The sequence below is a fragment of the Stegostoma tigrinum genome, chromosome 21, assembly GCF_030684315.1.
Source record: "Stegostoma tigrinum isolate sSteTig4 chromosome 21, sSteTig4.hap1, whole genome shotgun sequence".
NCBI lineage: Eukaryota > Metazoa > Chordata > Chondrichthyes > Orectolobiformes > Stegostomatidae > Stegostoma > Stegostoma tigrinum.
In genome coordinates this window covers 28,597,913-28,623,371 of record NC_081374.1, presented here as the reverse complement: position 1 = coordinate 28,623,371, position 25,459 = coordinate 28,597,913, and the positions used below count along the sequence as shown (strand labels likewise).

The window sequence follows — 25,459 nt, the reverse complement described above, 5'->3', positions numbered from 1 at the left end:
GCGAAGATCTTTGCTTCCTCACTCTCCATGGGAGTCGTACCGGAAGATTGGAGGGAGGCAAATGTTGCTCCTCTTTTCAAGAAAGGGAATAGGGAACTCCCTGGAAGTTACAGACCAGTCAGTCTTACGTCTGTGGTCAGCAAGGTTTTGGGAAGATTTCTGAGGGATAGGATTTATGACTATTTGGAAAAGGATAGCGTGATTAAAGGGAGTCAGCATGGCTTTGAGAGGGGCAGATCACACCTCACAAATCTTATTGAGTTCTTTGAGGAGGTCACGAGACAGGTTGATAAGGGTCGAGCAGTGGATGTGGTGTACGTGGAATTCAACAAGGCATTCGATAAGGTTCCCCACGGCAGGCTCATTCATAAAGTCAGGAGGTATGGGGTACAGGGTGATTTGGCTGTCTGGATTCAGACTTGGTTGGCTGACAGGAGGCAGAGAGTGGTTCTAGATGGTAAGTATTCTGCCTGGAGGCCAGTGCTGAATGGTATCCCGCAGGGCTCTGTTCTTGAGCCTCTGTTCTTTGTAGTTTTTATAAATGACTTGGATGAGGAGGTTGAAAGGTGGGTTAGTATGTTTGCTGATGACACAAAGGTTGGAGGTGTCGCTGATAGTATCGAAGGCTATTGCAGGCTTCAGCGAGACATTGACAGTCTGCAAAGCTGGGCTGAGAAATGGCAGATGGAGTTCAACCTGGATAAATGCGAAGTGATGCATTTTGGAAGGTCGAACTTAAATGCTGAATACAGGATTAAAGGCAGGATTCTTGGCAGTGTGGAGGAACAGCGGGATTTTGGTGTTCAAGTGCATAGCTCCCTCAAAGTTGCCACCCAAGTGGATAAGGTTGTTAAGAAAGCACATGGTGTTTTGGCTTTCATTAACAGGGGGATCGAGTTTAAGAGCCACGAGGTTTTGCTGCAGCTCTACAAAACCCTGGTGAGACCACACTTGGAATATTGTGTCCAGTTCTGGTCGCCCTATTATAGGAAAGATGTGAAGGCTTTGGAGAGGGTGCAAAGGAGGTTGACCAGGAGGCTGCCTGGACTGGAGGGCTTGTCTTACGAGGAGAGGTTCGTTGAGGTCGGACTTTTCTCTCTGGAAAGAAGAAGGAAGAGAGGTGACCTGATCAAGGTGTACAAAGGTAATGAGAGGCATGGAGAGAGTCGATAGCCAGAGACGTTTCCCAAGGGCAGGATTGACAGCCACGAGGGGTCATAGTTTTAAGGTGTTAGGAGGAAGGTATAGAGGGGATGTCAGAGGGAGGTTCTTCACCCAGAAAGTTGTGAGCGCATGGAATACTTTGCCAGTGGAAGCCGTGGAAGCAGAGTCATTAGTGACATTTAAGCGACTGCTGGACATGCACATGGACAGCAGTGAATTGAGGGGAATGTAAGTTAGGTTATTTTATTTTTGGATTAGGATTAATCCAGGGCACAACATCGTGGGCTGAAGGGCCTGTACTGTGCTGTACTTTTCTATGTTCTAAAAAATAAAATTATCTTCAATTCCATCTAATCAGGGGACCCCCTTCTTTTTAAAACTGTGCCTTCTCTTTCTAGTCTTTGTCTCAGCATTCCTTCATGTGCTCTTGGGATCTTAAATAATTTCAATCGGATCATACCTCACTTTTCTAAATTCCAACTGATACAGGTTAGCCCCGTCCAACCTTCCCTCACAAGATAACCCCTTTATCTCAGCAATCAATCAAGTGACCCTTCTCTAAATTGCTGCGAGTGAAATTATATTTTTTCTTACATGAGAAGGCCAAACTGTACACAGAACTCCAAATGTAATATTACCAACAGAAAATTGTAGCAAAACTTTGCATGCCGTTAAACAGTTAAAATAAAAAAGCATAGGGCAAACAGCTTTTATAACATTTCAGAGATGCTATTTTTATATTTTATATGACCTTGTGGACAAATTTAAAGATTTTTTATCATTGGCCCCATAGGAAACTCACAGTACAAAACAATATAAGGAGGAGATTCAAAATTGTTTGTCGGTTTTGGAGGCTAAAATGTTGATTTCAATAATTATTTAACTGTGCACATATTTTTGAAATTCTGTTCCATGAATAATGATACTTCAGTCATTAAAATTGCAATCCAATTGACCTGTACAGAATGAAAACAGACCCGTTGTTCCATCTCATCTATGCCGACCAGAATGATAAATTAATCTAACCCCATTTGCCAGTGTTTGGCCAATCTCCCTCGAAAACTTTCCTATTCACAATTCCATCCAGATGCCCTTTAAAGGTTGTAATTGTACTATCCTCCACCACTTCCTCTGGCAGAACATTCCATACACTGACCACGCTCTGTGTAAAATGTTGCCCCTTAGATCCTGTTTAAATCTTTTCCCTCCCACCTTAACCCGATACCCTCTACTTTTGGACACCCCTACCCCTAGCTATTTGCCATATCCATGCCACTCATGATTTTATAAACTTGTATAAGGTCACCCGTAGCCTCAAATGCCCCATGGAAAATCATCCTATCCTATTCAGCCTCTCCCTGTAGCTCAAGCCCTCCAACCCTGAAGAAGGGTCTAGGCCCGAAACGTCAGCTTTCCTGCTCCTCTAATGCCGCTTGGCCTGCTGTGTTCATCCAGCTCTGCACCTTGTTATCTCAGATTCTCTAAGAGCTGCAGTTCCTATTATCTCTGAAACAATTTTAACACCCCTGTAAACCTTTGATGAACCCTTTCAAGTTTCATAACATCCTTCCTCTAGTAGGGAAACCAGAATTGCACAGAGTATTCCAAAAGTGGCCTAACCAATATCCTGTACAGCTATAACATGAACCCCCAACTTCTATACTTAATGCAGTGACCAATAAAGGCCAGCATACGAAACACCTTCACGGTCCTGTCTACCTGCAACACCACTTTCAAGAAACAATGAACCTGCACTTCAAGGTCTCTGTTCAGCAGCACTCCCCAAGACCTTACATTTAAGGTCCTGATTTGCCTATCCAAAATGCAGCACATCACATTTATCCAAATTACACTCCATCTGCCATTCCTCAGCCCATTGGCTTATCTAATCAAGGTCCCTTTGTACTCTGAGATAATCTTCTTCACTGTCCACTATCCCTCCAAATTTGGTGTAATCTGAAAACTTACTCAACATATCTCCCATGTGCACACTCAAATCATTTACATAAATAATGAAAAGCAGTGGACCAACACAGATCCTTGTGGAACACCACTAGTCACAGGCCTCCAGTCTACAAAGCAACCATCCATCACCACCCTCTGTCTTCCACCATTGAGCCAGTTCTGTATCCAAATGGCTAGTTCTCCCTGTATTCCATGTGATCTAACCTTGTGAACCAGTCTACAATGCAGAACACCTTACTGAAGTCCAAACAGAACACGTCCACCGCTCTGCCTTCATCAATCCTCCCCATTACTTCTTCAAGAAACTCAAGTTAATGAGACACGATTTCCCAAACTTAAAGCCATGTTGACTATCCCTAATCAGTCCTTGCCTTTCCAAATACATGCAAATCCTGTTCCTCAGGATCCCCTCCAACAAATTGCCCACCATCGATGTTAGTCTCACCAGTCTATAGCTCCCTGACTTTTTCTTACCATCTTTCTTAAGTAGTGGTATCACATGAGCCAAACTCCAATCTTCTGGCGCCTCACCTGTGGCTATCAATGATACAAATAGCTCAGCAAGGGACTGAGCAATCACTTCCCTAGCTTCCCACTAAGTTCAAGGGTACACGTGATCAAGTCCTGGGAATTTTTCTACCTTTATGTTTTTTATTATGAGCATTTTTCAAGATGTTGTTGTTTATTTTCCCAAATTCTCTAGCTTCCATATCCTTCTCTACTATAAACAATGATGTATTTCCCCATCTCCTGTGGTTCCACACACAGGCAGCCTTGCTGATCTTTAAAGGGCACCTATTCTCTCTCTGGTTACTCGTTTGTCCTTAATGTATTTGGAAGTCCTTTGGATTATCCCTAACACTATTTGCTAAAGCAATCTCATGTCCCCTTTTCCCCCTCTGAAATATACTTCATAGAATAGAATCAGGCTATTCAATCCAACAAAACCACACCACCCCTCTGAAGAGTGTCCCATCCAGACTCATTCCCCAACCCTTCACCTGTGACCCCGCATTTCCCTTGGCTAACACGCCTAACCTACACATTCCTGAACACTACGGATAATTTAGCATGGCCAATTCACCTAGCCTGCATAAAGCATGGCCAATTCACCTAGCCTGCATACCTTAGAGCCGTAAGAAGAAACAGGAGCACACAGCAGAAACCCACGCAGACATCAGGAGAAGATGCAAACTCCACACGGACACAGTCACCCAAAGCTGGAATCAAACCCAGGTTTCTGGTCCTGTGAGGCAGCAGCGCTAACCACTAAGCCACCATGCCATCCTTACTACTGCCTTTATACTCTTCTAGGGATTCACTCAATCCCTGCTGTATATACCTGACATTTGCTTCCTTCTTTTTCTTGACCAAAACCTCAATTTAACTAGTCGTCCAGCATTTTTGATGAGGGATAACATTATGGCTGTACTTAGAGTTTATTCCTGGAAACAGGCCCAGGGAAGTTATTTGGGTGGAACTGAGAAATAAGAACAAGATGATCACCTGATTGAGATTGTACTATAGGCCGCCCAATAGTCAGCAGGAAATTGGGAAGCAAATTTCTAAGGAGATCTCAGTTATCTGTAAAAATAATATGGTGGTAATGGTAGGGGATTTTTAGACTGGGGCTGCCATAGTGTTAAGGGATTGAATGGAGAGGAATTTGTTAAGTGTGTACAAGAAATTTTTTTTTGATTCAGTATGCGGATGTACAAACTAGAGAAGGAGCAAAACTTGATGTACTCTTGGGGAATAAGGCAGGGCAGGTGACGGAGATGTCAGTGGGGGAGCACTTTGGGGCCAGTAACCATAATTCCATTAATTATCAAATAGCGTTGTAAAAGGATAGGCCGGTCCTAAAAGTTAAATTTCTAAATTGGAGGAAGGCCAATATTTACAGTATTAGGTAAAAACTTTCAATAGTTGACTGGAAGCAGATATTTGCAGGTAAAGGGACAGCTGGAAAATGGGAAGCCTTCAAGAATGAGATAACAAGAGTCCAGAGGCAGTATGTTTCTGTTAGGGTGAAAGGCAAGGCTGCTAGGTGTAGACAATGTGAGATGACTCGTTCCAGCACTTTAAAATTGTTGCAAAAAGTGGCCCAAGTTTTATTATTTCTGTTTTATTTATTAAGATAATAATTAGGCTGTAAGCTAGAAACTCTGAAGAATCTAGAGAGTTCAAACAAAATGAGATGACATGCTAAGCCTTTGACATCTGAGGAATCAAAGGGTTCACTGTTCAGAAATGTAGGTCAGAACTGAGTGCAGAGGTGGTGGCCCCACTGCTGACTGGAAAGTCAGAGGTGGACCTGCACCTGCCAGCACTACTTGCATAGCTCAATCAACAGGTCAGACCTAACACATTAGCTAGGTTACTCTTAATTACCAGTCAGCTATATTAAAGTTGGCTGCTGTGGTTCAGAAAGGCAGATCAGCACCATAATCTTCAGGGCAAATGGTGATGGGCAATAAATACAGTGCTAGTTTCCCAAACTCTAGGCCAGTGTTCAAATCGCATTGTTCCAAAAGTATGTTCATTTCTGAACAAATTAAAAAGAAAACAATAAAATGCTGACTTGCCAACAATGACCATATGACATTAGGGAAATAAAATAAAATTCAGGTAAGGGAATAGCAGAAAATAACAAAAATGGCCACTATCAGGAAGGAAGATAATGATGGAAAACTGGAACATCACACAGGTTATTTCTTCCTTCCAATATCATTGAACCAAAGGTCACTGTGAATACACAATCATTTTCGATCACTGGATTGCAATGCATCTTTTCATAAATTGTCAAGATTTATGAGCATTGACATATAATCCATTGTTACTTGGTACCAGATGAAAAAAACCTTTTCCTGGTTCTAATAAAGATCTGATGTCATCAGTACTTAGTGGCTTTCACATTGAGTCCCTTGCACCAGTGTTGCTAACTACTGGCACTTACTGATTTAGAAATGCAGAAACATCTAGGCCCTAAGTTCCAAAATTTCATCCATGAACACTTCCTCTTCCATTAAACATTCCTCCGTCTTTTTCTGGGGACACAGCGATATATTTAGGTCAGTTGACAAGATATACTGGAATTTTGTCCCAAGTTAATGCGAACAATGTAAGTTCAATCCCCATTTCATCTGAGATAGACTTGAGACTTGCCTCCTAGCCCTTCCGAGACTGGAAAGTGATGACGGAACACCAACTGCCAGGAAACCAGCTCAGGATGATGCATCAGGAGACAATGAGTCAAGGGCTTGCCTTCAGGCACAGCACACACATGACATGACATTCTCATTTACTCATTTATAGCAATCAAAACATAAGTACAATTAGAAGAGTCAACTCAGTCTACCTCCTAACTCCTTTCACCGGTAACAATATTTTTGCCCCACCCTACAAATGAATTTTATCACTTAAAAATAGTCTGTTAAAATACACCCACGGATTACAGACTTCCATTTAAGAAAAAAGACTTGAAAAAGCTGCTTTTCTTCACTTGAACAAAGATGAGTGAGAATCTCCAGGACTTGAAAAATTATAAAAAATTGAGAGACAGTACTGAGTGACGCCTGCTGCCTGACAATTCAATGCCAATGGAACCCTAAACTAATCATTGAACAACTTTAAGCAAAACTACAAATACACCTCTTTGTCAGATGTTGATTAGAACAAGGAGGACTGACTTTTGTTGTCTGTATGACAACAGTGTTTGAAAATAAATTGGAGATGTATTTGAAAAGCTCAAATATAAAAGGGGTAGAAACAAAAGTTAAGGAAATTGGAGTATAGTTGTAAATATTAAAATTGACATAACAAATCAAATTACCACCTGCGAGGGCAATTTTTCATTATAGAAGAATTGAATCGGTCAGAAAACAAAATATAATAAAACACTCGCATATTTTTATGTTTACTAATGTAAAATGACCACTGTGTTTCCAAGTCTCCCACTTTTCTCAGTTTAGATTTTGCTTTCTTCTCTTTTTTTACATGTTTCATTGTGTGCTTTGTTCTTCATCACCAGTATGGTGTCACCCTTTATGGATGTGACCTCCACATTTTTACTGCTGCATAGTGTCTTACTATACATTAATATTCCTGTCAGGAACTGTATGATTCAGTGTCTTACAAATATTCATGACCACGCCCGAACTCTCTTCCTACATTCCTCTGGTTATATAAACGATTAGTTGCCCGAGAGTAGTAGATTCAGTCTGGTCAGATAGAAACTGAGTACACTTTCTGACACCTAGTTGGCACTTGAACCAACCTATTTAACTCGACGAAAAGTTTAAAATTTCAACATTGTTCAGCAGGCAGACATTCTCACTTGCCTACTGAAAAATAAAACAAAATTAAAGTCAGATGCTCTCTGAGCACATTGCAGATCAGATTTGGCCTTGCGCTGGATTTCTGCTCCTTGAGTATCAAACTAAAGCAGCAGGTGAGATCAACCTCCAAGGAATATCACTCCAGAGTCAGGCCGGGCGCTGATCGCAGATTTACACCCAGTATGTCATTGTCATGAAGCTGAAAATACTTTGTACAAACATTAATTTGCAGTGCAAGTGCATCCTGAGATGCTGCATGGCAAAGCAAAATCCGAATACTTTCGATTTATTTTCACTGCCAACAGCGTCTAAATTGTTAATGCCAGAATTCTACTGATTTAATAGACCAATTGCTACAAAGACTTTCTTGGCTTCCTAAACACAGTATGCAGCCACTAAACCCTCCCCATTAAATCCCGTGGAGAAAATTATACAAGCTTTTTGACATGGAAAATATATACAGGATGCCATAATTACTTTTCCCATGTTTCTAAGCATCCTCCTACGTCCCTCTCCACCCCATCTTACCTCCGCACCAAGGAAAGCTACTAGTTATGAGTTTCCATATCGTCTGACTCACTGTGAGTAATAAGACAGGAAATTCACTATTTATATAATGGCACTAATGTAAAATATGTCAGTTTTTGAATGACTGCAAAACACAGTTCTGTGGCAGTTTTGATTACCAATCTTGTCTTATGAAGGACACAAGCACTTGAATATGAGCTGCCGCAATTACAGAGAGATAATGATGAATACATGACATGAATAAAATTAGCGAACTGCAAAAGAAAGAAATTTTTCCATAAATTAAATGCAACAGAATTTGAAAAGTATTTTTCTAAGTATCATGAATTAAATTGCAATTTAAAATCTAGATGGGAGTAGAATAGAATTAAATGATAAGTAGGTTAACCTGAAAAATTCTCTTTTAAAGCATACTACTGGATTCTTGGATAAACAAAATGCATTAATACTAGGATTCAGATTGGTCAAACAGCAATAAAAAGATGTAGTTACTTGATTATGCTTTCTCAGTAAACAATAAATTGGTAGTATGTGCCAGAGGGCCTTATTTTCTAGGCTACAGACTCATTCTCATGGTCACTGGCTGAAAGGAAAGGAAATTTTCACATCTGGCAGGTAACGTGGTTTTATTTAACTACTTACATTGGTCTTTCATTACATTAGTCCTAACTCATCTCAAGTTGTTCATTGGTTGTTAAGCTGTTTGGCATATCCTAAGATAATGAAAGGTGTTACTGGGGTGAAAGTTTGTCTTCCTGCTCTTTAAAATGAGACCTTTACAGTCCCTGATGTGTTTCTAAATTGAACGCCAAACTCAGTGGAATTCATGTGGCAGAAACAATCACTTTGGTTGTTCAAAGGGTAAAATTGATGGTGGTTGGGGTGTAGGAGAAAATTAGGTCTCTTGGGTTTGAATTGAAATTTTAAAAACTATACCAGAAGGTTTTAGAAAGCTTCAGAATACTTCGGTTGTTACAAAATCTTAAGAAACTGGTCTTCAAAACCAGCAATGCAGAGTGACAAATGGAAGGTTAGGAACACCTAAGCATTTGAATTGGCCAAAGCACATTTGTCACATATCTCATTGTTACACAACAGGTTAATTCTGAGACTAGGATTCTTATGCTACAAACAGTGGAATTCCATTTGCAAAGTTAGTTTAACAAGAACAAAAAACAAGCAACCTAAAGAAAACACTACAGCTTATAAAAAAATGTGAAGATCAATTGCAAAGTGGACAAGGTTGAAAGTTGTTCACTGTTACCACAGGCATAAGCTAAGCTTATGATCAAAGTCATCAATTTGCACAGGAGCACTGAATACACACTGCAAGCCTAATCTTGCTATCCTATAGTGACCCTGATAATGAACATGAATGGTGTAAAGCAAACTACAGGGAGCAAATGTTGAAAAAACAGTGTTTGCAGATACAATTTAAATCCTACCCATGAGTAACATGTGCCTAAACACCTTTCATAATTCTATCCCATGTTATATGTATATACATGAACAGATAAGTGGCTATAAATTTTGTGGCAAGTAACTTACCTCCAAAATTCCCAAAGTTGCTAACATCTTCAAGGCATATTCAAGAGTATAATGGAATATTGTCCAATTGACAGGATGGCTGCTGCTGCGATGACATTCTCCAGAATGTCAACACAAACCAGGACAAAACAGCACTACTGATTTGTACCTAATCCACCACCTTTATTCACTCCAATACTCCAGTGGTAGCAGTGTACATGATCTACAAGACACACTGTAGCAACTCACTCAGGCTCTTTCAACAGCATCTTTGAAACCTATGATCTCTGCCACCTGGAAGGCCAATAGCAACAGATGTATGTAGCATCCAGCAAGTGACAATATTGATGCAGAAGTCTCACTAAAACAAGCATCCTCGTTCGTGAGAAGAACAAATAGAAAATCACATGGAGGGATTTGAGATTAAAGCATTGATACCCCCTGAATTAGATCATTAGCCTGAACAATAACGTAATTACTGTGTGTATTACTTAGTCCATGTGGAAGACGAATATCTACGAGACTGATCATCAACTTGCTCCTTTAATAATGAACACCACTTACCAATGAGCCACAAGTCCCAAAGTCCAAGAAGATTAAGATCAAAGATCAAAGGTTACCAAAGAGAGAAATCAGTCTGCCTCTGTCTACTTATGGCCTTTTTATCAATACGTTACCCACAACCTTTATTTTTCATGCAATGTTATGTGACAAACCAACTTTACCTCTAAATTTTTTGGGAGGATTTTCTAGATCTCCAGCCCCTGGCTCAACCACACATCTGTCATCCACCAATCTGCAAAAACAAATAAATACTTTTTAATATGTAAGAATATCCATTTCTGCTACATGTTATCTAACTGAGAAGTTAGTTAAGATTGTAATTTAGCTTCCTTACCATTCTGAAGCCAAGTGCAGTTAGATAAAGAATAATACCGACAAACAGTTCAACAGGTCAATGACAAGGACCAGATACAATCAATATGTTGGTGATTACCCAAATCTGACAGTATGCAAATGAAATCAAAGTTACTATCTGATGATTTAAAAGTACTTTGCAAGGTAAAATGATTAAACACCCAATGGATTAGTAACATAATTACACCATTAGAACTTTCATTAAAATTGTTGTGCTTCACTTAATTAAATCAATGACTAAATTGAAATGTCCATGTAGTTTATGTAGAAATTGGATGAGATACATTCAAGCACACTGCCTAAGTCTTTTGGATTGAATTTTCTAACTTTGTTCCAACTAAAAATATCCAAATAGAATAAAAATATTTACTCTCAAATAACCGCCCACCTGACTGTTTTACTGCATTAAAAGCACTATGTGAATGAAGATGTTATTGCTGGACTAACTACCATGGATGCTCACCTTATATGGGTGGCAGTTTCCATAGGAAGACCACACTGATTAAATTCTTGAAAAAAAATCAGAAATAGAAACATCCACGCAGTTTGTAATTTACTCAGTTATGTTACACATTGTTACAATTGTCAATATTTATTTACAATAGCCTAACGTTGCATAGTTGGTCAACTTCTCAGCATCGCACCAAGAACATGGGCTATTTTTCAATTATCTCAAATCTAGCCACGTCTAAACAAAGATGTTTCATGGATTACTGGTTACACTTGCAGGGCACATACTGTTGTGTAATCCAAGTTACTATGCAAGTAGGGATAGTAGGAACTGCAGATGCTGGAAAACCTGAGATAACAAGGTGTAGAGTTGGATGAACACAGTAGGCCGAGCAGCATCAGAGGAGCAGGAAGGCTGATGTTTCAGGCCTGGACCCTTCTTCAGAAATGGGGGAGGTGGAGGGAAATCTGAAATAAATAGGGAGACGGGGGAGACGGATAGAAGATGGATAGAGGAGAACACAGGTGGAGAGGAGACAGACCAGTCAAAGAGGTGGGGATGGAGCCAGTGAAGGTGAGTGCAGGTGAGGAGGTAGGGAGGAGATAGGTCAGTCCAGGGAGGACCGACGTGGCAAGGGGGCGGGATGAGATTAGTAGGTAGGAGATGGGGGTGGGAAGAGGGGATAGGTGGGAGGAAGGACAGGTTAGGGAGGCGGGAATGAGCTGGGCTGGTTTTCCGATGCAGTGGGGAGAAGGGAGATTTTGTAGCTTGTGAAGTCCACATTGATACCATTGGGATGCAGGGTTCCCAAGCAGAATACGAGTTGCTGTTCCTGCAACCTTTGGGTAGCATCATTGTGGCACTGCAGGAGGCCCAGGATGGACAATTCATCCACGGAATAGGAGGGGGGAGTTGAAATGGTTTGCGCTGGGAGTTGCAGTTGTTTAGTGCGAACCGAACAAAGGTGTTCTGCAAGCGGTTCCCAAGTCTCTGCATGGTTTCCCCGATGTAGCGGAGGTCACAACGGGAACAGCAGATGCAGTATACCACATTAGCAGATGTGCAGGTGAACATCTGCTTGATGTGGAAAGTCGTCTTGGAGCCTGGGATGGGGGTGAGGGGGTGGGGGGCACACTTTCCAATTATTTGGTAGCTGTACACAAAGTACTGTGCTCACTAGATATCTAAAACAAAAAGCAGAAAATTCTGGAGAAACTCAGCAGGTCTGGCAACATTTGTGGAGAAAGAAACAGATAACATTGAGTTCAGTAATGACTAATCTTCAGTTCAGAAGAAGCTCAGCAGGTCTGGCAGAATTTGTGATCAAGAAACAGAGTTATTGTTTCAAATCCAATATGACTTTTCTTCAGAGCTCTTCTTCATTTCAGAAGATTGGATCATATTTACTTGGAATACTGCGTCCAGTTCTGGGCGCCCTATTATAGGAAAGATGTGGATGCTTTGGAGAGGGTTCAGAGGAGGTTTACCAAGATGCTGCCTGGACTGGAGGGCTTATCTTATGAAGAGAGGTTGACTGAGCTCGGTCTCTTTTCATTGGAGAAAAGGAGGAGGAGAGGGGACCTAATTGAGGTATACAAGATAATGAGAGGCATAGATAGAGTTGATAGCCAGAGACTATTTCCCAGGGCAGAAATGGCTAGCATGAGGGGTCATAGTTTTAAGCTGGTTGGTGGAAAGTATAGAGGGGATGTCAGAGGCAGGTTCTTTACGCAGAGAGTTGTGAGAGCATGGAATGCGTTGCCAGCAGCAGTTGTGGAAGCAAGGTCATTGGTGTCATTTAAGAGACTGCTGGACATGTATATGGTCACAGAAATTTGAGTGTGCATACATGAGGATCAATGGTCGGCACAACATCGTGGGCTGAAGGGCCTGTTCTGTGCTGTACTGTTCTATGTTCTATGTTCTATGTTCTATATTGGGTTTGAAACAATAACTCTGTTTCTCTATCCCACAATTCTCCTGGACCTGCTGAGCTTCTCCCACACTTTGTTTTTAGTTTAAACTTAAAGCTGTATGCGGTTCTGTCCACTTTAGAATCCAAGTAATATTATTATATCATAAGCTGTCATTACACCTTGTAATTGCACATGGCTTTTCATGGCAATTAACAGATTTCTCTGGCTTTCAAGTTATCCTTTTCTTTAACAACGATATCAATTTTAAATGCTAGAAACAATTCAGAAAAAAAACAGGTCACAAGTAAAGAGAGATCATCTGCCCCCGAACTCTGACTCAAATCTACCATGAATATTTAAAACTTTGGTTCAATAAAATTGAGTCAGACACTTTTCGTCATCTTGACCTTTAAGATCAAATTGTCTCTGAAGTTTCTTTCATGTAAAATAAAACCTCACTATTTCCTAAATATTAACGCAGTAAAGGAATCTAAACCAAGAAAGGTAATGGCAAGATTTTTACCTTCACTACTTTATCAAGCAGTTGTTGCCCCTGTAGATCATTTGATCCCAGTCTTGATTCATATTTCAAATACCTAACATTGTCCACCAGCCTTGTACTACTTCTCTGCCCTGCATCCTGTGCTTCATGACTTTAAGCAAGCTGAACTGGTTATTAGTAAAATAGTGTTATGGAGAAGAGACACTGTAGTGAAAATAAATGAAGCCCATACAAATTTGGGCACTTCTCTTACTAATGTACGAACATTAGATCAAAAAGTTTTGTTTTAAGAGGTCATTTATTTGTGCTTGGATACATAAATAATTATAGTTAGTTCTGAGCTGTCTACATTGTATTTTAAATAATATTACAAAATTAAATAGCAAAATCTAATTGGAGGTGCGGAGAAAAAACACCAAACGTCTAAAATGTTTGTTTCATAAGAAGACACAAATATTTTGGAAAAAATATTTACTTGTGTTTTGCCAAAAGGTTGAAACATGTGATGAAGAACTGCCAATCACCTGCAGCTCACACAGAAGGCCACTCATCATCTCTAAATCTAGACTGAGAGTGTGCACAGGCTATTCAGATAGGGTGGGGCATCAAAGCCATGTCTGTTCATGTTCTCACCCAAAAGTCATACATAAGCTCTCTGACAAGAGTCATTAAGCTGCAGTCAGAAACATATCTCCCGCGGCAAGCAGTGCATTCCCCACTGTTGTGTCAACTTAGATCCAGTTAATATCAGCACAGGCTGGGGTGTGCACCTGGCTCTTTGTTGATCTGGTGAGCACTTGGAATTATTTTAGGAACAAATTACTGCTTCAATCTGTACTGAAAATAACAATTGCTGGTGATCACAGCAAATCAGTCAGCATCCGTGGAGAGACAGCTAGCTAATCTTTCAAGTCAAGATGAATCTTCATTAGAGCTGAAGTGAAGTGCAGAGTGGCAAGCATTTATGCTATAGTTTGGGAGGAGGATGTGAAATTAGTGGGTGTAGGGTGCTGGTGGAGAAATGATGTTGATAGATCAAATTAAGTGATCAGAATGGGAGAATGGCAGAACAATGGTTTGTCTCCCAACAGACTCGAAAGGACAACAACTGGGATGGGGGAGGGGAGGACTTGATAACAAGCTAAAAGAAAGGGAAGAAAAGGTTCACAATTTAAAAAGGTGTTGAACTTAAGTATTAAGTCCAGAGGCTGTAAAGTGCCTGGTCTGAGGATGAGATGTTATTCCTCCAGTTTGCACTGAGATTCACTGGAACACTACATCCGGCCGAGGACAGACAAATGGGCATACGAGCAGGATGCTGTGTTAAAATGACCAGCTATGGGAAGGTCAGGGTACAGGCCAGAGGTGTTCCACAAAGTTGTCACGCAGGCTGCATTTGGTTTCTCCTATGTAGACTAAGCTACATTGGATGCAGTGAATACAACACACAAGATTGGATGAGGTGCAGATGAAATGCTATTTCACCTGGCAAGACTGGTCAAGCCCTTGGATGGTGAGCAGGAAGGAGGTGAAGGGGCAGGTGTTGTATCTTCTGCAGTTATATGGATAAGTGCTGTGGAGAGGGTGGGTAGTTGTGGAATGGACCAAGGTGTCCCATAGGGAATAATCTCTGTGATATGCAGACAGAGGGACTGAGGGGGAAGATGTGTTTGGTGGGGCGTTCTGCTGGTGGCAAATGATCCTTTGAATGCGGAGGCTGGTGGGGTGAAAAGTGAGGATGAGCGGGACCTGATCATGCTGTTGAGAATGATGGGAAGGGGCAAGAGTGGAAACATGGTGATAGGTTGGATCCAGTTGAGGGCCCTGTCAACCACAGTGGTCATGGATGAAGCAATGTATGTCAGCAGCACTGTTTTGGAAGGCGGCATCATCCAAACTGATGCAACATAGGCAAAGGAATTGGGAGAATGAGATGGAGTCCTTCCAGGACATGGGGTGTGACGAGCTGTAGTCAAAGTAGCTATGGGAGTCAGTATCTTTGTAGTGGATGACAGTTGACAGTTTATTCCTAGAAATGGAGACAGAGAGTCAAGGAAAGGAAATGCTGTCCCCTCCACACTTCACTTCAGCTGTAATAAAGAGTCATCTAGACTTGAAACATTAGCTTGATCTCTCACTCCAAGGATGCTGTCCAGCCCGCTATGATCTCCAGCATTGTCATTTTCAGTAAGGAATTGTTTTACCTCCCATTATACTACAATACTGGTGCTAACGGGTAACAGATAAGTACATTTTCAGCACTTTTATTTCAGATACAAAGACGTGAGCTTTTGCAAAGCTGTGTAACATTACAGGCAAGACAGATTACCCAAATATGGGTGGGAGTAAAGACAGGTTGGAGTGTAATGTGGCTACACCAACTGGCATGCCAGTTGGTGTGCACCATTTTCAGCCATTTCCAGGAAGGCCAGGTCAGGACCCACAAGCAGGACATGGCTGAACAATCAATAGGTCTAATTAAGGACCAATGGCCAGGGATTAATTGGAGTTTCCTTGTCGGTCTCCCACCTTATTAGCAGGACAGCAGATGGGAGCCTCCTGATGGAAGGTCTTGAAGAAACAGGATGTCAGGATGATTCTAAGCCTATGGCTCTGATCATGGTCCATCCCTGTCAAGCAATATCCATCCTTAATTGTGGCTTGGTAGACGTAGTCACTTGTTGAAATTCAAATAGTTTAACAGTATTGGGAGCATGACCCAAACTTGAGGACCCCTCTCCTGGCTGCTTACTTGTGGTGGGAGGCAATTACTCCTCCTATGCGGCAAGGCCTCCTATTGCTCCTCCCAAGTTCCATGCATTCTCAGGCCAATTCTCCACAAATCACTGTTAGATTCCTAACATGCAATAGAATTGAGACCCATTTTAAATCTGGAGACCCCAACCCAAAACAGCAAATCCTACTCCAAGCATTTATACTATAAAGGTGTTTTTTTTATAATTGGCATATTATACTGACAAATTCCTGCAACCCCCTGTAATCACCTGTGACAAACAGTACTGTTGGTCCAAAGGAAAACCAAGTTATCATTGCAGTAGATGTTTTATTAGTACACTGCAATGCAGATAACACAACAGTTAAACAACAGAAAAATGCAAGAAACTCTTGAAATATCAGACAACCTTAATATCAACTCCCAAATGTTTCTGTACCCAGCAGTTTGAATGTACAGTTACTATGATGGTAACTGTAGTGATTGGAACCAAGAACAGATGGATTTCATTAACTATGAGATCCTTGGTTGGGGCTGTTAACCTGGGCCAATCAAAGCACCTCAACTGGCAGATATAAAGAGGAGTTTCAGAAGGTCTCCTCAATCTTTGAGCCGGCTGATCAGAACCCATGTACAATGCACATGTAAATAAAGTGCAACTTGGTGACCGGATACCAGCCTCTGTGCAGTTATTTCTGTAACCAATGTTTGTAAAGGAATTTATTTACATATATAGAACTTAAATATAAAACCGAGCCATAAAACCATTCCTTCCTTAGAAGCGAAGCAGAAGGACAATTGGAGTCACAAAGTATAAACAGTTGCTCAAATTAACAAAATGTCCTTTAAATTTTTACTTATCCAACATGTCATTCAGTTGTACAAGATTCAGGTAAGTAAAGATCTTTTAAAGAATTTGAAGTCAACCAGGAGAAATGCACTGTAACATAACCCTGAAGGAGGCTGCACATCCAATCATGCAAATCCTTAAAGCTCTAAAGGATATTCAACTGTTCACCATTTTAAAAGAGATAATGATTCATTTGTTACCAAATGCCTAGGAACATATTTGTATAACGTTGTATCACACAAATTGTGGGCAATGCTTTTCTTTAATCTATTTTGATATAAAGTAGCAAAGGTATCATCTTAACTCATGACGGATGAGGTATTGGCCTCCATTATGAATGCAAAAAATTTATGGAATACACAAGTATTGCTGAGTCATTCAATTTATTTACACCCCCCTACTTTGAAATTGGATTTCACGAGTTGGATTTGGATTGGATCATTGGATTTCAAATACTGAAATGTCAAGACTCAGGAAATTTTAGTTGTGAAGAAACTTCACACTTTTGTAAGTAAATCAGTGTCATCCCTTTAAAGTTAAAATTAAGTGCTTCTAAATCAAGCTATAGTATTTTTAAAAGTTCTTTGTTATAAATCAAAGTCCTATGTCCTTTGAACTAAGAATTTTTCAATCAGTCAACCAGTTAGTTGGAAAAAAGATATATTTCAGTGGATACTGATTGTTGAAATATGGTCAACAAACTACTTTGGTCCATTTCCACTTTCTTTACTCGCAATTCCAATGCAATACTTTTCAGATCCTAAAAATATATGCCAGCCTCATGAATGAAATTCATGTTAGAAAATATAGCAACAGATTGATTTTTCCTTATAAGTATATATTTGTGACTGGCAGCACAACTGCAATGTCACTCTGAACTATTTTCAGTGTCTTTATCACTCACCCTATTGACCAAAAGTGATAGCATTAAAACTTTAATGTCAATCCATAAATTTTGTTCCATCAAGCAGAAAATTGCAACAACAAAGTCATAAAGCAATGTCTCCTTTCATCCAAGCTGATGAGTGCAGGTATAGGCTGGAGAGGGTAGGGAAAGCTGTGGGAAAGGAATGAGTGCTTTTTGCTAAATTCATTCACGAAGTATTAGCGTAATTAAGAAGTCAAATGAAAATGGGACTATACGCAGCAGCAGACTAAATCTAAACAAATTTGTCAGTAATTTTTTCTGGTTGACAGACTTTTAAATCGGCATCTAGGTAATTTAAAACAAAGAAATATTATTAATGCATAGAAAAAGGAAAGAGTTTTACATTTATCCGATACAACAATTAGTCAACATTTGAGAAAATACAACATGAAAAAAGTCTAACAGACCAGCTCCTGCGGCAAAATTTGACAAAGGTTTCCTCCAAAGGTCATTCACTGTTCTCCACACTGCACTGGCCAGAAACAGCAAAAATGTTTTTGATTGTACATTCAATTCTGATTTAGATTTAAATTCAGAGCAGGTAGCAGAAGAAACAAATGTCTGAGGTAACCAGCCAGGAAAATTAAGAGATTCAAGACACAATTGCATCCTGTGCTGGGGTAACCAGAATAACAATAGAACCAACTTGAGTGGATTGTAAGCACTTTTTCATGAGTAATTAATTTTCAGTTGTTGTGGTTTCAGTTTTGCCTTTGCTGAAATGATATTTCCACTGTCTTGAGGCCACCAAAACCCCAAGACACCTCATTATCTTTTCTGTACAATTCCTATTGCAAGTCTCAGTTCTATTCTTAAATGAAATAGTTTTAATCAGTGTCACTTAATTCCAATATTTGTACACTATTCAGCAGCATAGAATCACTCCTATTGAAAGCCTTGCCAGCAACTGGTTTAATTATGTCCTCCCGATCCTCTAGGTTATGAGTTCACAGTTCTAAGAATATAATCTTAACTCCTTGAAACAATCATATCCTATTTCACAGTCTTTAAAAAAAATGAAGGACACCAGTTTTTTGGTGATATACAAACATATTGTCTGTTACATTCTATAAGCACCTCTTTCTATTAAAGATAAATCAGAAAAGAAGCTATTACTTCATGCTTTAAATTCTCCATGCTGAAAGCATAAACCGAAGGAACCTTCAGTCAATTTAATTCAAAGTGCATAATTTACATAATTTTATCACAATACTTTTTATTCATCCAACAAAGTAAAGGAAACATGTTACAAGATGATGGAACAAAATTCTCACATGAATGGGGTGCTGGATATTCAGAAATATGCAGACATACGAATATGCCGATGTACCAAATACAACTTTTGGCCATATTTAGGCATTTTCATCAGTAGGTAGAAGAAATATACCAGAGCAATAATATAAAATTTCACAATCATGGGTAAAATCTAATTGTGGATTTTAATACTTTCATATATACTACCAAAGCCCCCTTTGAGAAATTCAAATGACCTTATATTCCACATTCCACTACTTCTGTACTATGTTGTCTTATTATTCATTGATTTGTTGTGTTTTATCAAAATGCTGTACTGGGAAAGTTACAATCTTGCTGATTAAACAAGTTCAAGGTTGTTTGTAATGTTACAGGTCACTTAGACATGCACAGATTGAGACAAGTCAACATAAAAAGCAAATAAGAAATGGTATTTACCTTGTCATCTACCTGTGTCTATGTTGGACCTTATAAGCAAATACTTCAGAAACAGAAACAATTCATTTCTGTCAGGGTTTACACTCAATGAATAAGATCATTGAAACACAATATGACTTATTTCCTCTCCTGGGAAGTAATCATTCTAGGTCATAGTACAGAGCCAATATCTTCTCAAGTGTGAATCCAAACACTGAGTGTCAGCAAATTTTCTCTTTTGAATTTTGTGGGTGACAATGAAGTCTTGACACACAACCTAAACTAGAAACCAACAAACTTGGTCTATAGACTGATTTGGTGTGGCATTCTACTGGCAGTGGCTAATTATGATTGGCAACATGATTTGCCCCAACCCCGAGAGCAGCCTGTCCAAATAGTAGGCCAGCAGCTCCACCACAAGTAATAGCCATCGCTGAAGGATCAACACCAGTGAGAGAGCAACTCAATAGCAAGGTGCCCTCAATAAGCTGTTGTGTGGTTGGGTGCCCTATTCACAGCACAGATATTGTCACTAAAGCATAGGAAAATGGAGTGACACCTCAGTATGGCATGGAGTGCCCATAAAGTAGAGCTTCACCCCTGCAAACTCACTGGGAGACAATAGGGATGTCATTGGTTGTGTCATCATGCAACAATGGACCATTGTAAGCAAAGCACCCACGGAGTGAACCAATGGCCATCCAGTGGGCAGCTGAGCAACCGACTTTACCATAACTGGCAATATGACAAAGCAGCAGGCAAATATCACCTGCACCTTGACATTCCCCTCCAACTATGTGCCAGCATTCCTGTCTCCCAGTCTGTCACCAATTTGCTCGGAAAATTTGCCTCTTTATGTGCTAATTTTTTTCTGTCCAAATGTCAAGACATGTGCAGGTATCAATGGGTAACAGTAAGTACTGAAAACCCCGGAATTCCCCTCCCTTCTTTCATCTCTACCTTCATACCCTTCTCTCCCTCTGTCCATCTCTCTTTCTCTCCTTTCTTTAGTAAGTCTCCTTTCTTTTCACTGCCTCCTTTAGTCCACCTGCTCTCCTATCCCATTCCTCTTAGCATTACAGCCCAAGCGTACTCACACCGTTTGTAATAATCTAGCTGCTAATGCAGGTATTGGCCAATTCAATGCAGCCAGAAATGAAAGTGAGCCTCACTTAGTCTGCAGAGCTCTGTATAAGCTTTGTATCACATTTAATAGCTATGCCATCAACAGATACAAACATTGTTTTACATTTTTAGCGCCTAGTCTCAGAATAAATGGCAAGCCATTTACAGCTGAGATGAGTTGGAACTTATTCGCTCAGAAGGTGGTGACCCTATGGAATTCTCTAGACCAGAGCTAATTCCATTCACCAAAGACATCAAGGGATATGGGGGTGACAGAGGAATATGCTGTAGACGTAGATGGTCTAAAATAGCAGAGCAGGGTTAACAGGCCGAGTGGTCCACTCTTGCTCCTACCTTCCTGTGTTTAGAACTGAAAAACTAGCATTAGCAAATGGAATTAGACTTACTTAAAATCCTTCAACCACTATACAAACCGACACTACTCAGAACTGAAGAATACTTTACACTTCCTATAATTTTGCTAAACTTGTGGAAAATTAGTACATTTAAAACAATGTGCTAATTAACTGATTCCATGTCAGTTAACATGACTGTGACAGCTTTATTTGTAAAATACTAGTCAGGATAATTATGATTGGAAATACTGAAAGCTAAAAATCTACAAACTTACCCAAAGAAAATACTGCATCAGAAAGTCAAGTCAATCAGTGAATGCTGTTAGTTACTTTTCTTTACAACTATTTAAATGCATGCTTTATATTTCATAGTTTCCATTTTCAGCAATAACTGCTTTATATGTTTCTCATTTGTTGGAATATAATTATACGTCCTTCAATGAAACCCGCATTCGTGTCCAATGACTCATCATTTTAGTGCATGACAAAAGTGGAGTGCTCTACTACCGACAATTGATACATTTATTCCACAAAATAGGGCTTTCATTTTCCTCTTAACCAAGTTCTCCTTCCTGAAAAGCATACATTCAAACTGGTCCGTGATTCCATATTTTCAGGAAGTTGAATTAATATTAATGAATACTGAATACTCATGACCAATTCTAATATTAAACATAATTAATTCAGCTTCCTGACATTGTCAGACACAGTAACTCATTGAATACACTTTGTCGTTGCCTGCCATGAAACACACGTTACATACCCACAAAGATATCATTCATGTAGGCCAAACATTTTGAGTCCAGATGCTTTGATTGCACCCGTAAGGACTTAAAGAGCCCAAAGTCCTTAAACAGATAACCAGATAAAAGTTACATGTATAACGGTTTAGAATTTCCAGTTGTATGGTCATTTCGGGCAAGCCAACCGGACAAATTGCAGAATAATCATTGGCTCATGTTGTTTAGCATCAGGCACTCAAATGTACATTTTATGTAATAAGCACAGCAATGCTAAAAATCATATTTCAAAGTTTCAATAGCCGGACAGTATTTTCTGAGAGATAGTAGGAACTGCAGATGCTAGAGAATCTGAGATAACAGTTTCTATTTCAAAAGAAGTAGCAGTCTTCCCCAGCCCCTTGCGATGCAAGACCCAAGTTCGTTGAAACAGAAACTGAAAATAGTAGGAAAAAAGAAGCGCCATTTTAGGAAGGGTCCAGACCTGAAACGTTAGCTTTCCTGCTCCTATGATGCTGCTTGGCCTGCCGTGTTCATCCAGCTCTACACCTTGTTATCTCGTATTTTCTGAGAGTTTTCTAAACTCCAGGACCTGGTCTCTCAAGAGTAGAGTTCTGGATTGACAAGCACCAATTTGCAGCTACTTATTTCAGCAAATAACCTCAATAGGTCATGGGATTTTTCAATTGCTTTCATTTAAGCTTCACTAACCTTATTAAAAACCTATATCATGTTAAACATGGTGACGGCCCAGTGGTTTTATCACTGGATTGTTAACCCAGAGATGCAGATGACATTCACGGGACACGGGTTTGAATCCCGTCAAAGCAGATGGTGGAATTTGAACTCAATAAAAGTCTGGAATTAAAGAGAGTAATGACGAGCATGAATCCATTGTCGATTGTCAGGAAAACCCCATCTGGTTCATTAATGTCCTTTAGGGAAGGAAACTCACCTGGTCTGGCCTACTTGTGACCCCAGACACACAGCAATGTGATTGACTCTTAATTACCCTCTTGGCTAGGCAATAAATGCTAGCCTAGCCAGTGATGTCCTCATCCCATGAATGAATATTTAAAAAAAAGCTATGTTGGGGTAATAAATATGCTCCAGAGTGCCACAAATGCAAAACATGGCAGATGCTGGAAATAATAAATATAAACAGAAAATGCTGGGAATCCTCTGCTGGTTCTAGTTTGTGCTATCACCGGAGAGCAAGTGGTAAATATAAAGAAGGGCATATGTGTTACTTACCATCCTCACAAATTTAGTGTCCTCAGCATACTCGGATAGATAAATCTCTGTTCCTTCATCCAAATCATGAATAAATATGATGATTAAGTATACGATCAAAACATATGACTGGGGAAAACACTTGTCACAGATTTCAAACAGAGTATGTACAGTTATCTCCACTCTCAGTCTCCTACCTTCCAAATAATTTCCAACAGCAATATAAATGCTACCCCCAATTCAATGTTCTCTCATTTTTGTTAATAATCTCTTATGTGGGACCTTGTAAGTTATCATGTTTCTGTTTGACCAGGACCCACGTTAAACATCAGTATTTGACTTATGCATGATCATTATTCTGTTTTAAGCTTGATTACTGAAACAGGTTATCTAGTCATTTGCACAGTACTGTTCACGGGAGGTTGCTATGCACAAACTGGATTCCCCAATTTGTACAAGTGATGTTATTAGCATTTTGGAACATCATGAAACATATATCTAATCTTTCCTTTTTAAAATTTAATAAATTCTGTGCTATTTGTTAGATCTGTAGTGCACTACCGTAAGCCCATTACCATGCGATCTATTGTGTCAACTAGAAACAGTGAATGATAATATCTAGATATCCCAATCTCCCAGTTTAATTCTTTAATTATAGTGGATCACACCATTTACGATTTCCACTATTTTGTTCTTCAAGCAGAATTTTTTCTGAGCTTGCACTGTGTTGAATGCAGGACAATTATGTTTTCAGCACAGGACATATTATAAATTAAAAACTTTTGTTTGTAATTGAGTAACAACACAAATCACGTTGAACTCCTTACCCAAGGGGGTTAGTGTGATGAAAGCAGAATATGAGCTGTCTCCCTATAGATTAAAATAAAACTTTTCTTGGGGAGAATGCCTTTGAAATCACTACAATTCAAAAAACTATTGATATTCAAAATGTGTTTCAGAAAGTCAAGAGAAGGAAGCATATATGAAGTTAGTAGGAAGTGTAAATGTAAAGAATGTAACAGATTTCAGACAGCAGGGCTTTCGAGCCAAGAACATAAGGGTAGTGCTACATCACAAGACAAGAACATCTGGAATATTACATGGGGCACTAAGCCATATATTTCTGATCACATTGCTTCGAAGCAAGTCTGAAAATCAGCTTCATTGATATTTTCATCCATAATGGAACTAGGTAGGCCTAGCCCCACAGCAGAAATACATTCAACGCTTTCTACAGTTTTAAAACATTCATCCTAAACAAACTGTCGTCACCTTCAACTCAATTGACACCGACTTTCACGCGAACGAGATGGAAAGTAGGACCCCGTAGAGTCACTTTGCTAGTTATTTGCCTTGTCTACAGATTTGATGAATTTGCACATATTTACTTGACATTTGGTCACGGTTTGTTTGAAAGTTTGCAAAATGCACGGTTCTACATAACAGGAAGAGAGTACAGCTTAATACAAACGTATATATGTGAGGACTTGCGAATAAATGATCTCTTACCCCAAGGTGCTAATGAAGCCGTTCACCGAGCCTTCCGCGTACAGGGAGACAATATCCCCAACATGCAGAAAACTTGATATTTCAGACATTGCGCTCTCCCGTCTGAACACTTTTTGCTTGAAAGTTCTACAGCGGCCCGCGTGGAAAATTCATGAGTTGCTAAAGAGTCGAAAAGTTTCGCAGAAAGTGTAACTTGTGGAAGAGCTCAGTGTTTGCCTTGGTCTACCTCCTTTCGCACTGTCAACACACAGCGTGAGAGAATAAGATCAGCACTGAGCTGCAAATATTTCCATCAGCGCTCCTCCGGCTTTATGGCCACCTGCGTCCAATAGAAAAGAAGGCGAGAAAATAATACAGGAAGTTTTACAGTATCTGATGCAAACTTCTTATCACCAAATAGTAACGCCCCTTTGTGACCCAAAGCAAAAAAAAACTCCAGTATGCGAGTGTGAAACCAGCAGAATAAGAGTCAAGTTTCATTTTCTAATATTGGTTGCAATAAAACAGGCAGAAACAGAACGGTCTCAATAAAAGTCATTATTTAAAGTGAAAGGAATGTTGTCACAATCTGGCTCGGGTGTAAATATACGATTGGGTACTTCTCATTGTTTTTAAATGTTCAGCAGTATAAGAAACTTCCGACGGAGTTTTACTTCTGCATTCAACCCTCACCATAAAGCTTCACTAAGCTCTGATCATAACTTGAATAGATCTGGAAGGAGCTAAAGTAACCACCCATCCGAAAATGCTGGCTCCTCAAGCTACCAATCAGTAACCAAGGGGGCGCCGAAGCAACGCTGTGATGAACCAACCAGCAAAACACAGGAAACCAAACAATCAAATCACTTTCTTTGCTTCTCAGTCAACAACAAGGAACTGACACACGTCAGAAACAAATTTGATCAAAGCATTGTAAGAAGAAATGTTATTATTTGAATGCTGTTTGAAACATATTTTATAGGCACAGGAGTAGGCTATTCGGCCCTTTAAGCCTGCTGCAATTTT

The 25,459-nt window shown here is 39.8% G+C and overlaps 1 protein-coding gene across 2 annotated transcripts in view; it reads right to left on the bottom strand.

Moving 5' to 3' along the window:
- itpr3 (inositol 1,4,5-trisphosphate receptor, type 3) overlaps positions 1-25,202 on the bottom strand; it is a 252,243-nt gene extending 227,041 nt beyond the window's left edge. Inside the window, exons 1-3 of one of the 2 annotated variants that reach the window (XM_059653417.1) lie at positions 25,127-25,202; positions 24,455-24,773; positions 10,247-10,317 (exon numbers count right to left, since the gene is read on the bottom strand). In XM_059653417.1, the coding sequence (XP_059509400.1) occupies positions 10,247-10,317; positions 24,455-24,543 (160 nt within the window). In that variant the 5' untranslated portion in view covers positions 24,544-24,773; positions 25,127-25,202. Of the gene's footprint in view, positions 1-10,246; positions 10,318-24,454; positions 25,075-25,126 lie in introns of those variants that run through there. The other variant, XM_059653416.1, reaches the window with a different exon arrangement.
- Positions 25,203-25,459: the final 257 nt, after the last annotated feature.